The sequence below is a fragment of the Neodiprion lecontei genome, chromosome 3 (assembly GCF_021901455.1).
Source record: "Neodiprion lecontei isolate iyNeoLeco1 chromosome 3, iyNeoLeco1.1, whole genome shotgun sequence".
In the NCBI taxonomy this organism is placed as follows: domain Eukaryota; kingdom Metazoa; phylum Arthropoda; class Insecta; order Hymenoptera; family Diprionidae; genus Neodiprion; species Neodiprion lecontei.
Window position 1 is genome coordinate 7682032 of NC_060262.1, and position 20759 is coordinate 7702790.

Consider the following 20759-nt stretch of genomic DNA (forward strand, 5'->3'; position numbering starts at 1 on the left):
GCTGCTGCTGCTGCTGCTTGTTTTGTTGCTGCTGCTTGTTGTTGCTGCTGCTTGTTGTTGCTGCTTCTTGTTGTCGCTGCTGCTTCTTGTTGCTGCTGCTTCTTGTTGTTGCTGCTGCTTGTTGTTGCTGCTGCTTGCTGTTGCTGCTGCTTGTTGTTGCTGCTGCCGCTGCTGCTGCTTCTTGTTGTTGCTGCTGCTTGTTGTTGCCACTGCTTGTTGTTGCTGCTGCTTGTTGTTGCTGCATGTTGTTGCCTCTGCTGCTGCTGCTTATTGTTGTTGCTGCTGCTTGTTGTTGCTGCATGTTGTTGCCTCTGCTGCTGCTGCTTATTGTTGTTGCTGCTGCTTGTTGTTGCTGCTGCTTCTTGTTGGTTCTGCTTCTTGTTGCTGCAGCTTGTTGTCGCTACTGCTTGTTATCGCTGCTGCTTGTTGTCGCTACTGCTTGGTGTTGCCGCTGCTTGTTGTTGCCACTGCTTGTTGTTGCTGCTGCTTGTTATCGCTGCTGCTTGTTGTCGCTACTGCTTGTTGTTGCTGCTTGTTGTTGCTGCTGCTTGTTGTTGCCACTGCTTGTTGTTGCTGCTGCTTGTTATTGCTGCTGCTTGTTGTTGATGCATGTTATTGCCTCTGCTGCTGCTGCTTATTGTTGTTGCTGCTGCTTGTTGTTGCTGCTGCTTGTTGTTGCTGCTGCTTGTTGTTGCTGCTGCTTATTGTTGCTGCTGCTTGTTGTTGCTGCTGCTTGTTTCTGCTCCTGCTCCTGCTTGTTGTTGCTGCTGTTGTTGTCGCTGCTGCTTGTTGTCGCTGCTGCTTGTTGTTGCTGCCGCTGCTGCTGCTGCTTGTTGTTGCTGCTGCTTGTTGTTGCTGCTGCTTGCTGTTGCTGCTGCTTGTTGTTGCTGCTGCTGCTGCTGCTGCTTCTTGTTGTTGTTGCTGCTTGTTGTTGCGGCTGCTTGTTGTTGCTGCATGTTGTTGCCTCTGCTGCTGCTGCTTGTTGTTGCGGCTGCTTGTTGTTGCTGCATGTTGTTGCCTCTGCTGCTGCTGCTTATTGTTGTTGCTGCTGGTTGTCGCTGCTGCTTCTTGTTGCTGCTGCTTCTTGTTGTTGCTGCTGCTTGTTGTTGCTGCTGCTTGTTGTCGCTGTTGCTTGTTGTCGCTGCTGCTTGTTATCGCTGCTGCTTGTTGTCGCTACTGCTTGTTGTTGCTGCTGCTTGTTGCTGCTGCTTGTTGTTGCTGCTGCTTATTGTCGCTGCTGCTTGTTGTTGCTGCTGCATGTTGTTGCTGCTGCTACTGCTTGTTTTTGCTGCTGCTTTTTGTCGCTGCTGCATGTTGCTGCCGCCGCTTGTTGTTGCCGCTGCTGCTTGTTGTTGCTGCTGCTCGTTATAGCTGCTGCTTGCTGTCGCTGCTGCTTGTTGTTGCTGCTGCTTGCTGTTGCTGCTGCTTGTTGTTGCTGCTGCTGCTGCTGCTGCTTCTTGTTGTTGTTGCTGCTTGTTGTTGCCACTGCTTGTTGCTGCTGCTGCTTATTGTTGTTGCTGCTGCTTGTTGTTGCTGCTGCTTGTTGTTGGTTCTGCTTCTTGTTGCTGCAGCTTGTTGTTGCTGCTGCTTGTTGTCGCTGTTGCTTGTTGTCACCGCTGCTTGTTATCGCTGCTGCTTGTTGTCGCTACTGCTTGTTGTTGCCGCTGCTTGTTGTTGCCACTGCTTGTTGTTGCTGCTGCTTGTTTTTGCCACTGCTTGTTGTTGCTGCTGCTTGTTGTTGCTGCTGCTTGTTGTTGCCTCTGCTGCTGCTGCTTATTGTTGTTGCTGCTGCTTGTTGTTGCTGCTGCATGTTGTTGGTTCTGCTTTTTGTTGCTGCAGCTTGTTGTTGCGGCTGCTTGTTGTCGCTGTTGCTTGTTGTCGCCGCTGCTTGTTATCGCTGCTGCTTGTTGTCGCTACCGCTTGTTGTTGCTGCTTGTTGTTGCCGCTGCTTGTTATTGCCACTGCTTGTTGTTGCTGCTGCTTGTTGTTGCCACTGCTTGTTGTTGCTGCTGCTTGTTGTTGCTGCTGCTTGTTGTCACTACTGCTTGTTGTTGCTGCTTGTTGTTGCTGCTGCTTGTTGTTGCTGCTGCTTGTTGTTGCCACTGCTTGTTGTTGCTGCTGCTTGTTATTGCTGCTGCTTGTTGTTGCTGCATGTTGTTGCCTCTGCTGCTGCTGCTTATTGTTGTTGCTGCTGCTTGTTGTTGCTGCTGCTTGATGTTGATGCTGCTTGTTGTTGCTGCTGCTTGTCGTTGTTGCTGCTTGTTGATGCTTTTGCTTTTTGTCGCTGCTGAAGCTGCTTGTTGTTGCCGCTGCTTTTTGCAGCTGCTGCATGTTGTTCCTTTTGCTTTTTGTCGCTGCTGAATCTGCTCGTTGTTCCTGCGGCTTGTTGTTGCTGCTGCTTGTTGATGCTGCTTCTGCTGCTTGTAGTTGCTGCTTGTTGTTGCTGCTGCTTGTTGTTGCTGCTGCTTGTTGTCGCTGCTGCTTGTTGTTGCTGCTGCATGTTGTTGCTGCTGCTACTGCTTGTTTTTGCTGCTGTTTTTTGTCGCTGCTGCTTGTTGTTGCTGCTGCTTGTTGTTGCTGCTGCTTGTCGTTGCTGCCGCATGTTGCTGCCGCCGCTTGTTGTTGCCGCTGCTGCTTGTTGTTGCTGCTGCTCGTTGTAGCTGCTGCTTGCTGTCGCTGCTGCTTGTTGTTGCTGCTGCTTGCTGTTGCTGCTGCTTGTTGTTGCTGCTGCTGCTGCTGCTGCTTATTGTTGTTGCTGCTGCTTGTTGTTGCTGCTGCTTGTTGTTGCCACTGCTTGTTGCTGCTGCTGCTTGTTGTTGCTGCTGCTTGTTGATGCTTCCGCTTGTTGTTGCTGCAGCTTGTTGTTGCTGCTGCTTGTTGTTGCTGCTGTTTGTTGTTGCTGCTGCTTCTTGTTGGTTCTGCTTCTTGTTGCTGCAGCTTGTTGTTGCTGCTGCTTGTTGTCGCTGTTGCTTGTTGTCGCCGCTGCTTGTTATCGCTGCTGCTTGTTGTCGCTACTGCTTGTCGCCGCTGCTTGTTGTTGCCACTGCTTGTTGTTGCTGCTGCGTGTTGTTGACACTGTTAGTTGTTGCTGCTGCTTGTTATCGCTGCTGCTTGTTGTCGCTACTGCTTGTTGTTGCTGCTGCTTGTTATTGATGCTGTTTGTTGTTGCTGCATATTGTTGCCTCTGCTGCTGCTGCTTATTGTTGTTGCTGCTGCTTATTGTTGCTGCTGCTTGTTGTTGCTGCTGCTTATTGTTGCTGCTGCTTGTTGTTGCTGCTGCTTGTTTCTGCTCCCGCTCCCTCTTGTTGTTGCTGCTGCTTGTTGTTGCTGCTGCTTGTTGTTGCCACTGCTTGTTGCTGCTGCTGCTTGTTGTTGCTGCTGCTTGTTGATGCCTCCGCTTGTTGTTGCTGCAGCTTGTTGTTGCTGCTGCTTGTTGTTGCTGCTGTTTGTTGTTGCCGCTGCTTTTTGTTGCTGCTGCTTGTTGTTGCTACTGCTTGTTGCTGCTGCTGCTTGTTGTTGCTGCTGCTTGTTAATGCTTCCGCCTGCTGCTGCAGCTACTTGTTGTTGCCGCTGCTTTTTGGTGCTGCTGCTTGTTGTTGCTACTGCTTGTGGTTGCTGCCGCTTGTTGCTGCTGCCGCTTGTTGTTGCCGCTGCTGCTTGTTGTTGCTGCTGCTTGTTGTTGTTGCTGCAGCTTGTTGTTGCTGCTGCTTGTTGTCGCTACTGCTTGTTGTTGCTGCTGCGGCTGCTGCTGCTGCTTGTTGTTGCTGCTTGTCGTTGCTGCTGCTGCTGCTGCTGCTTCTTGTTGTTGCTGCTGCTTGTTGTTGCCACTGCTTGTTGTTGCTGCTGCTTGTTATTGCTGCTGCTTGTTGTTGCTGCATGTTGTTGCCTCTGCTGCTGCTGCCTATTGTTGTTGCTGCTGCTTGTTGTTGCTGCTGCTTGTTGTTGGTTCTGCTTCTTGTTGCTGCAGCTTGTTGTTGCTACTGCTTGTTGTCGCTGTTGCTTGTTGTCGCCGCTGCTTGTTATCGCTGCTGCTTGTTGTCGCTACTGCTTGTTGTTGCTGCTTGTTGTTGCCGCTGCTTGTTGTTGCCACTGCTTGTTGTTGCTGCTGCTTGTTGTTGCCACTGCTTGTTGTTGCTGCTGCTTGTCATCGCTGCTGCTTGTTGTCACTACTGCTTGTTGTTGCTGCTTGTTGTCGCTGCTGCTTGTTGTTGCCACTGCTTGTTGTTGCTGCTGCTTGTTATTGCTGCTGCTTGTTGTTGCTGCATGTTGTTGCCTCTGCTGCTGCTGCTTATTGTTGTTGCTGCTGCTTGTTGTTGCTGCTGTTTAATGTTGCTGCTGCTTGTTGTTGCTGCTGCTTGTTGTTGCTGCTGCTTGTTGTTGCTGCTGCATCTTGTTGGTTCTGCTTCTGGTTGCTGCTGCTTGTTGTTGCTGCCGCTTGTTGTTGCAGCTGCTTGTTAGTGCTGCTGCTTGTTCTAGCTGCTGCTTGTTGTTGCTGCTGCTTGTTGTTGCAGCTGCTTGTTGTAGCTGCTGCTTGTTGTTGCCAGTGCTTGTTGTTGCTGCTGCTTGTTATTGCTGCTGTTTGTTGTTGCTGCATGTTGTTGCCTCTGCTGCTGCTGCTTATTGTTGTTGCTGCTGCTTGTTGTTGCCGCTGCTTATTGTTGCTGCTGCTTGTTGTTGCTGCTGCTTGTTTTTGCTCCTGCTCCTGCTTGTTGTTGCTGCTGTTGTTGTCGCTGCTGCTTGTTGTTGCTGCTGCTTGTTGTTGCTGCTGCTGCTGCTGCTGCTGCTTGTTGTTGCTGCTGCTTGCCGTTGCTGCTGCTTGTTGTTGCTGCTGCTGCTGCTTCTCGTTGTTGCTGCAGCTTGTAGTCGCTGCTTGTTGTTGCTGCTGCTTGTTGTTGCTGCTGCTAGTTGTCGCTGCTGCTTGTTGTTGCTGCTGCATGTTGTTGCTGCTGCTACTGCTTGTTTTTGCTGCTGCTTTTTGTCGCTGCTGCTTGTTGTTGCTGCTGCTTGTTGTTGCTGCTGCTTGTCGTTGCTGCCGCATGTTGCTGCCGCCGCTTGATGTTGCCGCTGCTGCTTGTTGTTGCTGCTGCTTGTTGATGCCTCCGCTTGCTGTTGCTGCAGCTTGTTGTTGCTGCTGCTTGTCGTTGCTTTTGCTTTTCGTCGCTGCTGCAGCTGCTTGTTGTTGCCGCTGCTTTTTGGTGCTGCTGCTTGTTGTTGCTACTGCTTGTGGTTGCTGCCGCTTGTTGCTGCTGCCGCTTGTTGTTGCTGCTGCTGCTTGTTGTTGCTGCTGCTTGTTGTTGTTGCTGCAGCTTGTTGTTGCTGCTGCTTGTTGTCGCTGCTGCTTGTTGTCGCTGCTGCTTGTTATCGCTGCTGCTTGTTGTCGCTACTGCTTGTTGTTGCTGCTGCGGCTTGTTGTTGCTGCTTGTCGTTGCTGCTGCTGCTGCTGCTGCTTCTTGTTGTTGCTGCTGCTTTTTGTTGCCACTGCTTGTTGTTGCTGCTGCTTGTTATTGCTGCTGCTTGTTGTTGCTGCATGTTGTTGCCTCTGCTGCTGCTGCTTATTGTTGTTGCTGCTGCTTCCTGTTGGTTTCGCTTCTTGTTGCTGCAGCTTGTTGTTGCTGCTGCTTGTTGTCGCTGTTGCTTGTTGTCGCCGCTGCTAGTTATCGCTGCTGCTTGTTGTCGCTACTGCTTGTTGTTGCTGCTTGTTGTTGCCACTGCTTGTTGTTGCTGCTGCTTGTTGTTGCTACTGCTTGTTGTTGCTGCTGCTTGTTATCGCTGCTGCTTGTTGTCACTACTGCTTGTTGTTGCTGCTTGTTGTTGCTGCTGCTTGTTGTTGCCACTGCTTGTTGTTGCTGCTGCTTGTTATTGCTGCTGTTTGTTGTTGCTGCATGTTGTTGCCTCTGCTGCTGCTGCTTGTTGTTGCTGCTGCTTATTGTTGCTGCTGCTTGTTGTTGCTGCTGCTTATTGTTGCTGCTGCTTGTTGTTGCTGCTGCTTGTTGTTGCTGCTGCTTGTTTCTGCTCCTGCTCCTGCATGTTGTTGCTGCTGTTGTTGTCGCTGCTGCTTGTTGTCGCTGCTGCTTGTTGTTGCTGCTGCTTATTGTTGCTGCTGCTTGTTGTTGCTGCCGCTTATTGTTGCTGCTGCTTGTTGTTGCTGCTGCTTGTTGTTGCTGCTGCTTGTTTCTGCTCCTGCTCCTGCATGTTGTTGCTGCTGTTGTTGTCGCTGCTGCTTGTTGTTGCTGCTGCTGCTGCTGCTTGTTGTTGCTGCTGCTTGTTGTAGCTGCTGCTTGTTGTTGCCAGTGCTTGTTGTTGCTGCTGCTTGTTATTGCTGCTGTTTGTTGTTGCTGCATGTTGTTGCCTCTGCTGCTGCTGCTTATTGTTGTTGCTGCTGCTTGTTGTTGCTGCTGCTTATTGTTGCTGCTGCTTGTTGTTGCTGCTGCTTGTTTTTGCTCCTGCTCCTGCTTGTTGTTGCTGCTGTTGTTGTCGCTGCTGCTTGTTGTTGCTGCTGCTGCTGCTGCTGCTGCTTGTTGTTGCTGCTGCTTGTTGTTGCTGCTGCTTGCTGTTGCTGCTGCTTGTTGTTGCTGCTGCTGCTGCTTCTTGTTGTTGCTGCTGCTTGTTGTTGCCACTGCTTGTTGTTGCTGCTGCTTGTTGTTGCTGCTGCTTGTTGCTGCTGCATGTTGTCGCCTCTGCTGCTGCTGCTTATTGTTGTTGCTGCTGCTTGTTTTTGCAGCCGCTTGTTAGTGCTGCTGCTTGTTGTAGCTGCTGCTTGTTGTTGCTGCTGCTTGTTGTTGCAGCTGCTTGTTGTAGCTGCTGCTTGTCGTTGTTGCTGCTTGTTGTTGCTTTTGCTTTTTGTCGCTGCTGAAGCTGCTTGTTGTTGCCGCTGCATTTTGCAGCTGCTGCATGTTGTCGCTCTTGCTTTTTGTCGCTGCTGAATCTGCTCGTTGTTCCTGCGGCTTGTTGTTGCCGCTGCTTGTTGATGCTGCTTCTGCTGCTTGTAGTTGCTGCTCGTTGTTGCTACTGCTTGTGGTTGCTGCCGCTTGTTGCTGCTGCCGCTTGTTGTTGCCGCTGCTGCTTGTTGTTGCTGCTGCTTGTTGTTGTTGCTGCAGCTTGTTGTTGCTGCTGCTTGTTGTCGCTGCTGCTTGTTGTCGCTGCTGCTTGTTGTCGCTGCTGCTTGTTATCGCTGCTGCTTGTTGTCGCTACTGCTTGTTGTTGCTGCTGCGGCTTGTTGTTGCTGCTTGTCGTTGCTGCTGCTGCTGCTGCTGCTTCTTGTTGTTGCTGCTGCTTGTTGTTGCCACTGCTTGTTGTTGCTGCTGCTTGTTACTGCTGCTGCTTGTTGTTGCTGCATGTTGTTGCCTCTACTGCTGCTGCTTATTGTTGTTGCTGCTGCTTCCTGTTGGTTCTGCTTCTTGTTGCTGCAGCTTGTTGTTGCTGCTGCTTGTTGTCGCTGTTGCTTGTTGTTGCTACTGCTTGTTGCTGCTGCTGCTTGTTGTTGCTGCATGTTGTTGCCTCTGCTGCTGCTGCCTATTGTTGTTGCTGCTGCTTGTTGTCGCTACTGCTTGTTGTTGCTGCTTGTTGTTGCCGCTGCTTGTTGTTGCCACTGCTTGTTGTTGCTGCTGCTTGTTGTTGCCACTGCTTGTTGTTGCTGCTGCTTGTCGTCGCTGCTGCTTGTTGTCACTACTGCTTGTTGTTGCTGCTTGTTGTCGCTGCTGCTTGTTGTTGCTGCTGCTTGCCGTTGCTGCTGCTTGTTGTTGCTGCTGCTGCTGCTTCTCGTTGTTGCTGCAGCTTGTAGTTGCTGCTTGTTGTTGCTGCTGCTTGTTGTTGCTGCTGCTAGTTGTTGCTGCTGCTTGTTGTCGCTGTTGCTTGTTGTTGCTACTGCTTGTTGGTGCTGCTGCTTGTTGTTGCTGCATGTTGTTGCCTCTGCTGCTGCTGCCTATTGTTGTTGCTGCTGCTTGTTGTCGCTACTGCTTGTTGTTGCTGCTTGTTGTTGCCGCTGCTTGTTGTTGCCACTGCTTGTTGTTGCTGCTGCTTGTTGTTGCCACTGCTTGTTGTTGCTGCTGCTTGTCGTCGCTGCTGCTTGTTGTCACTACTGCTTGTTGTTGCTGCTTGTTGTCGCTGCTGCTTGTTGTTGCCACTGCTTGTTGTTGCTGCTGCTTGTTATTGCTGCTGCTTGTTGTTGCTGCATGTTGTTGCCTCTGCTGCTGCTGCTTGTTGTTGCTGCTGCGTGTTGTTGCTGCTGCATCTTGTAAGTTCTGCTTCTAGTTGCTGCTGCTTGTTGTTGCTGCTGCTTGTTGTTGCTGCTGCTTGTTGTTGCTTCTGCATCTTGTTGGTTCTGCTTCTGGTTGCTGCTGCTTGTTGTTGCTGCCGCTTGTTGTTGCAGCTGCTTGTTAGTGCTGCTGCTTGTTCTAGCTGCTGCTTGTTGTTGCTGCTGCTTGTTGTTGCAGCTGCTTGTTGTAGCTGCTGCTTGTTGTTGCCAGTGCTTGTTGTTGCTGCTGCTTGTTATTGCTGCTGTTTGTAGTTGCTGCATGTTGTTGCCTCTGCTGCTGCTGCTTATTGTTGTCGCTGCTGCTTGTTGTTGCCGCTGCTTATTGTTGCTGCTGCTTGTTGTTGCTGCTGCTTGTTTTTGCTCCTGCTCCTGCTTGTTGTTGCTGCTGTTGTTGTCGCTGCTGCTTGTTGTTGCTGCTGCTTGTTGTTGCTGCTGCTGCTGCTGCTGCTGCTTGTTGTTGCTGCTGCTTGCCGTTGCTGCTGCTTGTTGTTGCTGCTGCTGCTGCTTCTTGTTGTTGCTGCTGCTTGTTGTTGCCACTGCTTGTTGTTGCTGCTGCTTGTTGTTGCTGCTGCTTGTTGTTGCTGCATGTTGTCGCCTCTGCTGCTGCTGCTTATTGTTGTTGCTGCTGCTTGTTTTTGCAGCCGCTTGTTAGTGCTGCTGCTTGTTGTAGCTGCTGCTTGTTGTTGCTGCTGCTTGTTGTTGCAGCTGCTTGTTGTAGCTGCTGCTTGTCGTTGTTGCTGCTTGTTGTTGCTTTTGCTTTTTGTCGCTGCTGAAGCTGCTTGTTGTTGCCGCTGCTTTTTGCAGCTGCTGCATGTTGTCGCTTTTGCTTTTTGTCGCTGCTGAATCTGCTCGTTGTTCCTGCGGCTTGTTGTTGCTGCTGCTTGTTGATGCTGCTTCTGCTGCTTGTAGTTGCTGCTTGTTGTTGCTGCTGCTTGTTGTTGCTGCTGCTAGTTGTCGCTGCTGCTTGTTGTTGCTGCTGCATGTTGTTGCTGCTGCTACTGCTTGTTTTTGCTGCTGCTTTTTGTCGCTGCTGCTTGTTGTTGCTGCTGCTTGTTGTTGCTGCTGCTTGTCGTTGCTGCCGCATGTTGCTGCCGCCGCTTGATGTTGCCGCTGCTGCTTGTTGTAGCTGCTGCTTGTTGATGCCTCCGCTTGTTGTTGCTGCAGCTTGTTGTTGCTGCTGCTTGTCGTTGCTTTTGCTTTTCGTCGCTGCTGCAGCTGCTTGTTGTTGCCGCTGCTTTTTGGTGCTGCTGCTTGTTGTTGCTACTGCTTGTGGTTGCTGCCGCTTGTTGCTGCTGCCGCTTGTTGTTGCCGCTGCTTGTTGTTGTTGCTGCAGCTTGTTGTTGCTGCTGCTTGTTGTCGCTGCTGCTTGTTGTCGCTGCTGCTTGTTATCGCTGCTGCTTGTTGTCGCTACTGCTTGTTGTTGCTGCTTGTCGTTGCTGCTGCTGCTGCTTCTTGTTGTTGCTGCTGCTTTTTGTTGCCACTGCTTGTTGTTGCTGCTGCTTGTTATTGCTGCTGCTTGTTGTTGCTGCATGTTGTTGCCTCTGCTGCTGCTGCTTATTGTTGTTGCTGCTGCTTCCTGTTGGTTCTGCTTCTTGTTGCTGCAGCTTGTTGTTGCTGCTGCTTGTTGTCGCTGTTGCTTGTTGTCGCCGCTGCTAGTTATCGCTGCTGCTTGTTGTCGCTACTGCTTGTTGTTGCTGCTTGTTGTTGCCACTGCTTGTTGTTGCTGCTGCTTGTTGTTGCCACTGCTTGTTGTTGCTGCTGCTTGTTATCGCTGCTGCTTGTTGTCACTACTGCTTGTTGTTGCTGCTTGTTGTTGCTGCTGCTTGTTGTTGCCACAGCTTGTTGTTGCTGCTGCTTGTTTTTGCTGCTGTTTGTTGTTGCTGCATGTTGTTGCCTCTGCTGCTGCTGCTTGTTGTTGCTGCTGCTTATTGTTGCTGCTGCTTGTTGTTGCTGCTGCTTATTGTTGCTGCTGCTTGTTGTTGCTGCTGCTTGTTGTTGCTGCTGCTTGTTTCTGCTCCTGCTCCTGCATGTTGTTGCTGCTGTTGTTGTCGCTGCTGCTTGTTGTCGCTGCTGCTTGTTGTTGCTGCTGCTTATTGTTGCTGCTGCTTGTTGTTGCTGCTGCTTGTTGTTGCTGCTGCTTGTTGTTGCTGCTGCTTGTTTCTGCTCCTGCTCCTGCATGTTGTTGCTGCTGTTGTTGTCGCTGCTGCTTGTTGTTGCTGCTGCTGCTGCTGCTTGTTGTTGCTGCTGCTTGTTGTAGCTGCTGCTTGTTGTTGCCAGTGCTTGTTGTTGCTGCTGCTTGTTATTGCTGCAGATTGTTGTTGCTGCATGTTGTTGCCTCTGCTGCTGCTGCTTATTGTTGTTGCAGCTGCTTGTTGTTGCTGCTGCTTATTGTTGCTGCTGCTTGTTGTTGCTGCTGCTTGTTTTTGCTCCTGCTCCTGCTTGTTGTTGCTGCTGTTGTTGTCGCTGCTGCTTGTTGCTGCTGCTTGTTGTTGCCGCTGCTGCTGCTGCTGCTGCTTGTTGTTGCTGCTGCTTGTTGTTGCTGCTGCTTGCTGTTGCTGCTGCTTGTTGTTGCTGCTGCTGCTGCTTCTTGTTGTTGCTGCTGCTTGTTGTTGCCACTGCTTGTTGTTGCTGCTGCTTGTTGTTGCTGCTGCTTGTTGCTGCTGCATGTTGTCGCCTCTGCTGCTGCTGCTTATTGTTGTTGCTGCTGCTTGTTTTTGCAGCCGCTTGTTAGTGCTGCTGCTTGTTGTAGCTGCTGCTTGTTGTTGCTGCTGCTTGTTGTTGCAGCTGCTTGTTGTAGCTGCTGCTTGTCGTTGTTGCTGCTTGTTGTTGCTTTTGCTTTTTGTCGCTGCTGAAGCTGCTTGTTGTTGCCGCTGCTTTTTGCAGCTGCTGCATGTTGTCGCTTTTGCTTTTTGTCGCTGCTGAATCTGCTCGTTGTTTCTGCGGCTTGTTGTTGCTGCTGCTTGTTGATGCTGCTTCTGCTGCTTGTAGTTGCTGCTTGTTGTTGCTGCTGCTTGTTGTTGCTACTGCTTGTTTTTGCTGCTGCTTTTTGTCGCTGCTGCTTGTTGTTGCTGCTGCTTGTTGTTGCTGCTGCTTGTCGTTGCTGCCGCATGTTGCTGCCGCCGCTTGATGTTGCCGCTGCTGCTTGTTGTTGCTGCTGCTCGTTGTAGCTGCTGCTTGCTGTCGCTGCTGCTTGTTGTTGCTTTTGCTTTTTGTCGCTGCTGCAGCTGCTTGTTGTTGCCGCTGCTTTTTGTTGCTGCTGCTTGTTGTTGCTACTGCTTGTTGCTGCTGCTGCTTGTTGTTGCTGCTGCTTGTTGATGCTTCCGCTTGTTGTTGCTGCAGCTTGTTGTTGCTGCTGCTTGTTGTTGCTTTTGCTTTTCGTCGCTGCTGCAGCTGCTTGTTGTTGCCGCTGCTTTTTGGTGCTGCTGCTCGTTGTTGCTACTGCTTGTGGTTGCTGCCGCTTGTTGCTGCTGCCGCTTGTTGTTGCCGCTGCTGCTTGTTGTTGCTGCTGCTTGTTGTTGTTGCTGCAGCTTATTGTTGCTGCTGCTTGTTGTCGCTGCTGCTTGTTGTCGCTGCTGCTTGTTGTCGCTGCTGCTTGTTATCGCTGCTGCTTGTTGTCGCTACTGCATGTTGTTGCTGCTGCGGCTTGTTGTTGCTGCTTGTCGTTGCTGCTGCTGCTGCTGCTGCTTCTTGTTGTTGCTGCTGCTTGTTGTTGCCACTGCTTGTTGTTGCTGCTGCTTGTTATTGCTGCTGCTTGTTGTTGCTGCATGTTGTTGCCTCTGCTGCTGCTGCTTATTGTTGTTGCTGCTGCTTCCTGTTGGTTCTGCTTCTTGTTGCTGCAGCTTGTTGTTGCTGCTGCTTGTTGTCGCTGTTGCTTGTTGTCGCCGCTGCTTGTTATCGCTGCTGCTTGTTGTCGCTACTGCTTGTCGCCGCTGCTTGTTGTTGCCACTGCTTGTTGTTGCTGCTGCGTGTTGTTGACACTGTTAGTTGTTGCTGCTGCTTGTTGTTGCTGCTGCATGTTGTTGCTGCTGCTACCGCTTGTTTTCGCTGCTGCTTTTTGTCGCTGCTGCTTGTTGTTGCTGCTGCTTGTTGTTGCTGCTGCTTGTCGTTGCTGCCGCATGTTGCTGCTGCCGCTTGTTGTTGCCGCTGCTGCTCGTTGTGGCTGCTGCTTGCTGTCGCTGCTGCTTGTTGTTGCTTTTGCTTTTTGTCGCTGCTGCAGCTGCTTGTTGTTGCCGCTGCTTTTTGTTGCTGCTGCTTGTTGTTGCTACTGCTTGTTGCTGCTGCTGCTTGTTGTTGCTGCTGCTTGTTAATGCTTCCGCCTGCTGCTGCAGCTACTTGTTGTTGCCGCTGCTTTTTGGTGCTGCTGCTTGTTGTTGCTACTGCTTGTGGTTGCTGCCGCTTGTTGCTGCTGCCGCTTGTTGTTGCCGCTGCTGCTTGTTGTTGCTGCTGCTTGTTGTTGTTGCTGCAGCTTGTTGTTGCTGCTGCTTGTTGTCGCTACTGCTTGTTGTTGCTGCTGCGGCTGCTGCTGCTGCTTGTTGTTGCTGCTTGTCGTTGCTGCTGCTGCTGCTGCTGCTTCTTGTTGTTGCTGCTGCTTGTTGTTGCCACTGCTTGTTGTTGCTGCTGCTTGTTATTGCTGCTGCTTGTTGTTGCTGCATGTTGTTGCCTCTGCTGCTGCTGCCTATTGTTGTTGCTGCTGCTTGTTGTTGCTGCTGCTTGTTGTTGGTTCTGCTTCTTGTTGCTGCAGCTTGTTGTTGCTACTGCTTGTTGTCGCTGTTGCTTGTTGTCGCCGCTGCTTGTTATCGCTGCTGCTTGTTGTCGCTACTGCTTGTTGTTGCTGCTTGTTGTTGCCGCTGCCTGTTGTTGCCACTGCTTGTTGTTGCTGCTGCTTGTTGTTGCCACTGCTTGTTGTTGCTGCTGCTTGTCATCGCTGCTGCTTGTTGTCACTACTGCTTGTTGTTGCTGCTTGTTGTCGCTGCTGCTTGTTGTTGCCACTGCTTGTTGTTGCTGCTGCTTGTTATTGCTGCTGCTTGTTGTTGCTGCATGTTGTTGCCTCTGCTGCTGCTGCTTATTGTTGTTGCTGCTGCTTCTAGTTGCTGCTGCTTGTTGTTGCTGCTGCTTGTTGTTGCTGCTGCTTGTTGTTGCTGCTGCATCTTGTTGGTTCTGCTTCTGGTTGCTGCTGCTTGTTGTTGCTGCCGCTTGTTGTTGCAGCTGCTTGTTAGTGCTGCTGCTTGTTCCAGCTGCTGCTTGTTGTTGCTGCTGCTTGTTGTTGCTGCTGCTTGTCGTAGCTGCTGCTTGTTGTTGCCAGTGCTTGTTGTTGCTGCTGCTTGTTATTGCTGCTGTTTGTTGTTGCTGCATGTTGTTGCCTCTGCTGCTGCTGCTTATTGTTGTTGCTGCTGCTTGTTGTTGCTGCTGCTTATTGTTGCTGCTGCTTGTTGTTGCTGCTGCTTGTTTTTGCTCCTGCTCCTGCTTGTTGTTGCTGCTGTTGTTGTCGCTGCTGCTTGTTGCTGCTGCTTGTTGTTGCTGCTGCTGCTGCTGCTGCTGCTTGTTGTTGCTGCTGCTTGTTGTTGCTGCTGCTTGCTGTTGCTGCTGCTTGTTGTTGCTGCTGCTGCTGCTTCTTGTTGTTGCTGCTGCTTGTTGTTGCCACTGCTTGTTGTTGCTGCTGCTTGTTGTTGCTGCTGCTTGTTGTTGCTGCATGTTGTCGCCTCTGCTGCTGCTGCTTATTGTTGTTGCTGCTGCTTGTTTTTGCAGCCGCTTGTTAGTGCTGCTGCTTGTTGTAGCTGCTGCTTGTTGTTGCTGCTGCTTGTTGTTGCAGCTGCTTGTTGTAGCTGCTGCTTGTCGTTGTTGCTGCTTGTTGTTGCTTTTGCTTTTTGTCGCTGCTGAAGCTGCTTGTTGTTGCCGCTGCTTTTTGCAGCTGCTGCATGTTGTCGCTTTTGCTTTTTGTCGCTGCTGAATCTGCTCGTTGTTCCTGCGGCTTGTTGTTGCTGCTGCTTGTTGATGCTGCTTCTGCTGCTTGTAGTTGCTGCTTGTTGTTGCTGCTGCTTGTTGTTGCTGCTGCTAGTTGTCGCTGCTGCTTGTTGTTGCTGCTGCATGTTGTTGCTGCTGCTACTGCTTGTTTTTGCTGCTGCTTTTTGTCGCTGCTGCTTGTTGTTGCTGCTGCTTGTTGTTGCTGCTGCTTGTCGTTGCTGCCGCATGTTGCTGCCGCCGCTTGATGTTGCCGCTGCTGCTTGTTGTTGCTGCTGCTCGTTGTAGCTGCTGCTTGCTGTCGCTGCTGCTTGTTGTTGCTTTTGCTTTTTGTCGCTGCTGCAGCTGCTTGTTGTTGCCGCTGCTTTTTGTTGCTGCTGCTTGTTGTTGCTACTGCTTGTTGCTGCTGCTGCTTGTTGTCGCTGCTGCTTGTAGTTGCTGCTGCTGCTGCTGCTTGTTGTTGCTGCTGCTTGCTGTTGCTGCTGCTTGTTGTTGCTGCTGCTGCTGCTGCTGCTTCTTGTTGTTGCTGCTGCTCGTTGTTGCTGCTGCATCTTGTTGGTTCTGCTTCTAGTTGCTGCTGCTTGTTGTTGCTGCTGCTTGTTGTTGCTGCTGCTCGTTGTTGCTGCTGCATCTTGTTGGTTCTGCTTCTAGTTGCTGCTGCTTGTCGTTGCTGCTGCTTGTTGTTGCAGCTGCTTGTTAGTGCTGCTGCTTGTTGTAGCTGCTGCTTGTTGTTGCTGCTGCTTGTTGTTGCAGCTGCTTGTTGTAGCTGCTGCTTGTTGTTGTTGCTGCTTGTTGTTGTTTTTCCTTTTTGTCGCTGCTGCAGCTGCTTGTTGTTGCCGCTGCCTTTTACTGCTGCAGCTTGTTGTTGCTACTGCTTGTTGTTGCTGTTGCTTGTTGTCGCTGCCGCTGCTTGTCGCTGCCGCTGCTTGTTGTTGCTGCTGCTTGTTGTTGCTGCTGCTGCTGCTTGTTGTTGCTGCCGCTTGTTGCTGCTGCTTGTTGTTGCTGCTACTCGTTGTTGCTGCTGCTTGTTGTGGCTGCTGCTTGTTGCTGCTGCTGCTCGTTGCTGCTGCTGCTGCTTGTTCTTGCTGCTGCTGCTGCTGCTGCTTGTTGTTGTTGTTGTTGTCGTTGTCGTTGTCGTTGACGTTATCGTTGTCGTTGTCGTTGTGGTTGTCGTTGTAGTTGTCGTTGTCGTTGTCGTTGTCGTTGTCGTTTTCGTCGTCGTTGTCGTTGTCGTTGCCGTTGTCTTTGTTGTTGTTGTTTTCAATATTATCATTATCATTTCCATAGTATCGAGTATGGCACATGTGTATGCAAAGGAGATCAGTGTGGAAATATCCGTATATTCAAACTTTCCATTCTAATTCGGAAAATACATACAAATTATGTTACATGTCTGTTTCATTTATCCAGCTATTGTGCGAACTATCAAAACCCAACCATTTCACGTAGACCTGATTCCCCCGTTTGCGTAATACTTTCTCCACAAGATAGCCGTCGGGGTATTTTACTCTGCCTAGCTCCTCCTTGTAGAAGCCCCCCTCGATGGGATGATCTCAATAATCGGTAAGTTCGTACGTCGGTGGATTGGTATTTTTCACCTCACTCACGGTGAATATTTCAGTCGTCCAATTGGGTGTATAGCCTTTCTCGAATACATTCTTGTACTTGCTGATTCGAACTCGATTGCCCACACTGAATTTACGCGCCCGATCACTTCGTTTGATTTGCCGAGGCTTGTACACGCTACGATACAGCTGTTTTTCATTCTCCGTGTTAACATCCACCGGTTTCATTCGAATCGTGCGATGTCTGGTGTTGTTGTAGGACTCCATTAAATCAGCCAAAATATTAATCCACTCGTACGATCCTTGGACAGTGTACCGCTTTCACGTTTTATTTTTCAATGTTCGATTAAAACGTTCGCATATCGACGCCTTTAAGTTGCTAAATGTCGAATACATGTTGATACTGTGATGCTTCACGAGGGCTTTGAATTCGCTGTTGTAAAATTCTTTGCTTCGATCAACGTGTAGACGTGTAGGTATACGGCTCTCGGTCAGTACAGATTTCATGGCAGCAGTAACATCTTTTCCACTCTTGGACTTTATCGGTACCGCCCACGCGTACTTGGAAAATATATCAATGATTGTTAGTAGGGATTTGTATCCCTTGTTGTGCGAGCTGTATGCGGTCATATCGACGAGATCAGCTTGCCAGGTCTCATCCAGTCCGCGTACATCTACGAATCGGCGGGGATAGTTGCGTCGAGCCTGTCTGTGAAGTTCAGCAGCTATTACAGCCTTCATTGTTCTTCACTCTTCACCTTTCAATTTTCCGAATTGGCGCTCAACCACTCTGGTTTCTCAATCGATACTAATTCCCCGCGGGCTTGTTCCAGCACCGGTGTTGCTTGATCCCCAATATGTTTGATGCGACTCAACGTGTTTTCTACGATTTTGTTATTTATGCGTAGCTGTTTCAACTCCTCGTTGTGATTATGGGCGATACTCTCAAAATTTTATTGAAAAGTATCCACAACATCCACAGCCATAGACTGTAAAGCAGTATTGAGAACTTTTAAGGAAACAGCATCGGTGGAGTGCTGCGGATCAGCTATGTTACACAATCATTTACCGTCCAAATCATACTGATTGTCGTTGGTGGTTTTGAATCCAACACCCGGAGGCCCTCGAATAAATTTTTTACCCCCACCACCCTCCGAGTGTCGCCCGAATATGTCTATGCTCATCACTGGACGGTCACTGAACAAATGATGATTCTATGTTTACACGCCGCTAATAAACGATTTCAGCCTCGCGCAACTCTTCAACGATGGCGACTATTTCGTTGGAATGGTTGGGACTTTTTCATTTAGTTTAATTATCGACCATGCCATGCCTTCAACGGTTTTCCGCAACAAATTCAAATCGCTCCTTAAACTTTTGATACTTTCAAGCATGGATCTTGTAACCTAGTGAATATCTTCGGCATTATTTGCAATCTTCACCTCAATGATATGAATTCCCTCCTCGATATCGTTCTGGAGCACATCATTCGCTCGCTGTACACTTTGGTTGAGTACTCTCATAGAAACGGTATCGTTTTCCATCTGCGGATCGGCGATATTACACAATCGTTTGCTGTCTATATCGTAGTGGTTATCGGTGGTGGTTTTGAATCCAACACCCGGAGGCCCTCGAATAAATTTTTTACCCCCACCACGCTCCGAGTGTCGTCCAAATATGTCTATACACATCGCTGGACGGTCACTGAACAAATGATGATTCTATGTTCATCCGCCGCTAATAAACGATTCCAGCCTCGCGCAACTCCTCAATAATGGAGAATATTTCGTTGGAATGGCTGGTATTGCCTGCAGCCTGTGACGCCATAAGCAGCCGGAGACGATCTACAATTTTATTCGGATCATCCCAGTAGATGTAATCAACATCTTGGCCATCCTTTCGCGCAATCTTATAGTCGGGTAAGCCTTTACCCGATTTTTTCGGCGAGCCGACGTGTTTTGCAATGAAATTTCTATACTTTGCGCTTTTTAGATCATCTCGAAGGCTTCCATCGGCTTGGTCACGTTTTCGATGCGCATTTGTCGTTGTTACAATTTTTATGTAATTATTCTTGTCCGCGTCATTTACAACCGATGCATCGGGCGATTTTTTAAACAATCATTCAAGTAATCCTGGTATTCTCTCATAACTTTTATCTCCCACATTGACCAGATTATCAATGAAATTGATCGGCGTATCACCAATCATCATACCGTTTGTCAACTTTCGAACACCGTATGTGATATCCAAATCCCTGTTTTTGCTTGTGCTGAACATTTTCAAATATCGCGCTATGGAATCCGTTGTTTTCATCACCGGCGTACTTGTAGTAGAAATTTCACCAAACTTCAGTGTTTTATCATTTGCATCCATGAAATTCCCATCATCCATATCCTCATCCTGATCATCATCATTATCATCATCATCATCCCCGGTACTCTCGCCATCTTTTTCTTCGTCGTCTTTTTTCATTGTAACATCCGGTAGTTCCGTTTTAATTTCTTGTTTAATATGCTGCTGCTGCTGCTGCTGCAGCTTTGAAGTATCCACCAATTCTTGCAACGGCGTTATTAACGGCTTGAATACCTCTCCCACAACTTGTTCGGTCGTGTCCTTGTTCAACTTGAGCATCTTGTGCTTCCGATGTATGACATCGCATGCTTTCGATATTTCACTCAATGTATCGCTATGTTTACGAATCTTGGCACTCTCCATGTTGCCGGACCGATTGTTGCAATGAAACTGTGCAAGTTTATGTTAGTTTATGCGTATAAAGCAGTCAAATCCCTTCCTATATCGTCCCTCATTGATTTCGCTATCCTTGTCAATTACGGTAAAACTGTATTTGTCATTGTTGAAATATTGAGTTCGTCTACAAAAGTTTCTCTCTTTTGAGATATTATATTTCTCATATTTAAGTTTTGTTTTATTTGTTTTAAAAGTGAAAGTTTTCACTTTCTTGCAACATCTGGTAAACACATTGTCAGCCCTGTAGCGATTGCTTTTATGGTTTTCTGGAAGTAAGGATGGGAGCACTCGAACAGAGCCATAGAACCAGGTATAATTTTGCACATGGTATAGACCCTTGAAATATATATATTTAATAATACAGCTGCAGTGGTATGGCTCCAAGGAGCCAGTTCACTCTGGCAGTTCACTCTGATCCTTCAGTTTGGAAAGACATACCTTCGATACTCTATTTTGAATAAAAAGAACAATCTTCCTATAATAAATCTTTGATTATTTGATTAAAATTAATCACACCAACATCCATAATCCCAACAGGTTATGGGCCCAGGCTACGTTGTTGATTAATTAAAATTATCAGAATTCAAATTTTGTTAAGAAGAAGAAAATAACATTTAAAGTGCGATTGAAAGTTAGTGAGTGTAAACTAAAACTAAGTGGTTTAGTGTTTCGTAGTGTAGATAAAACAAATATTTCCAAATATCAAAATAGTTTATTATTTAATAAACAATATGGAAAACATAAAATCTAAAAGAAACATTCAACCTTTCAATGGTGAAAATTATAATATATGGAAGTTCAGAATCCGTAGTCTTTTCAATGAACTTGAAGTGATTCATGTCATCGATAAACTGGAACCGGCGAATCCTGACAGCAAGTGGAAGAAATCGGAATCAACCGCGAAAAATGCGCTAATCGAGTATTTGACCGATTCGTATTTGAGTTACGTGAAACCGGAATCGTCGACAAAACAAATTTTTGCTGCACTAGACAATATCTTCGAACGAAAAAGTGTGGCAAAACAACTAGGAGCTCGAAAGAAATTATTTAGTTTAAAATTAGAAGGTGATACAGATTTATGTAAACACTTTATGCAGTTCGATTCTTTGATATCGGAGTTAGCATCAGCCGGGGCAACCATCTCGGATGTTGATAAAGTGGCTCAATTATTACTTACTTTACCACCTTCGTACAATGGTGTTATAACAGCCATCGAGACTTTATCGGAAGATAATATCACGTTAAGTTTCGTGAAAACCAGATTATTAGATCATGAAGTTAAACTCGTGAATGAAAATCTTGACACGAGTAAAAAGGTTCTTCAATATTCTTCATGTGGAGCAGAAAACCAATGACGTCAAACGATATAATAAGGAGTTCAGAAAGCCGTGGAAAAATCATCGTGGGATCGTCAAGCCTAAGCACAATGGTGCAAATAATAAGATGCATGTTAAGTGTCACCATTGCGGAAGGAGAGGACATTATAAAAATGAATGTCGTTACTACCTGCAGACTTTAAAGCCTAAACCCAATGCAGAAGGACCAAGGACAGTTCAGTCCATCCAAGCTGACCCACTGAATGGAGACGGATTTGCATTTATGGCTGGAAACTTTCAGTTACTAAATGAAAGAAATAAAATTTCTTTCCTACTGGATTCAGGTGCCTCTGACCATCTGATAAATCGAGAGGACCTAGCCGACACCTTTGCTGACCTACAGACACCCATCAAAAATTTCTATTGCGAAGAATGGAGCCTTCATCACCGCAACTAAGATGGGAACCATCGGAGTGACAAGCAATATGGGAGTTCAAGGAAAAATCGAGAATGTACTGTACAGTCCTGATGTACCGTATAATTTGTTGTCAGTATACAAGATGCAGCAAGTAGGATACTCAGTCAATTTCAGTAAACCTGGAGTGATAGTAAGCCGAAATGGTAAGACGGTAATGACTGGTAAGCCGAAGAACAATCTATTTACTCTGGAATTTTCTGTAAGTAAAAGCTTTATCAATTATTCAAATAATGCGTCTAATTCCGAATACAAATTATGGCATCAGCGATTAGGCCATATAGGAAAAGAATTTAATAAAATAAGAAATAAGCAATTAGTAGATGACGTAGAACGAGTAAGTAAAATAATACCTGACAATTATTTATGTGAAGCTTGTATTAACGGTAAACAAGCGCGACTATCATTTAATTTAAAAATAGTAAATCTATATACTGATAATG

The 20759-nt window shown here is 48.1% G+C and overlaps 3 protein-coding genes and 1 pseudogene across 3 annotated transcripts; all 4 read right to left on the minus strand.

Moving 5' to 3' along the window:
* Positions 1 to 899: 899 nt before the first annotated feature.
* On the minus strand, positions 900 to 4594 carry LOC124293748 (pneumococcal serine-rich repeat protein-like; the record flags this gene model as incomplete). Its single annotated transcript, XM_046735997.1, is given in 5 exon segments — positions 900 to 1900; positions 2206 to 3091; positions 3265 to 3542; positions 3604 to 4216; positions 4382 to 4594. Coding segments are annotated over 5 exon segments (2991 nt in total), but the record flags the coding sequence as incomplete, so codon positions are not given.
* A 23-nt stretch (positions 4595 to 4617) lies between these two features.
* LOC124293749 lies at positions 4618 to 6893 on the minus strand (annotated as a pseudogene).
* A 230-nt stretch (positions 6894 to 7123) lies between these two features.
* On the minus strand, positions 7124 to 8018 carry LOC124293389 (ras-interacting protein RIP3-like; the record flags this gene model as incomplete). Its single annotated transcript, XM_046734231.1, is given in 2 exon segments — positions 7124 to 7256; positions 7351 to 8018. Coding segments are annotated over 2 exon segments (801 nt in total), but the record flags the coding sequence as incomplete, so codon positions are not given.
* A 357-nt stretch (positions 8019 to 8375) lies between these two features.
* On the minus strand, positions 8376 to 18492 carry LOC124293751 (pneumococcal serine-rich repeat protein-like). Its single transcript, XM_046736017.1, is given in 13 exon segments — positions 8376 to 8849; positions 8916 to 9453; positions 9485 to 9832; positions 9915 to 10180; positions 11021 to 11494; positions 11547 to 11922; positions 12063 to 12330; positions 12405 to 12582; positions 12981 to 13983; positions 14084 to 14315; positions 14366 to 14541; positions 14573 to 15267; positions 18364 to 18492. Coding segments are annotated over 13 exon segments (5157 nt in total).
* Between the last annotated feature and the right edge of the window lie 2267 nt (positions 18493 to 20759).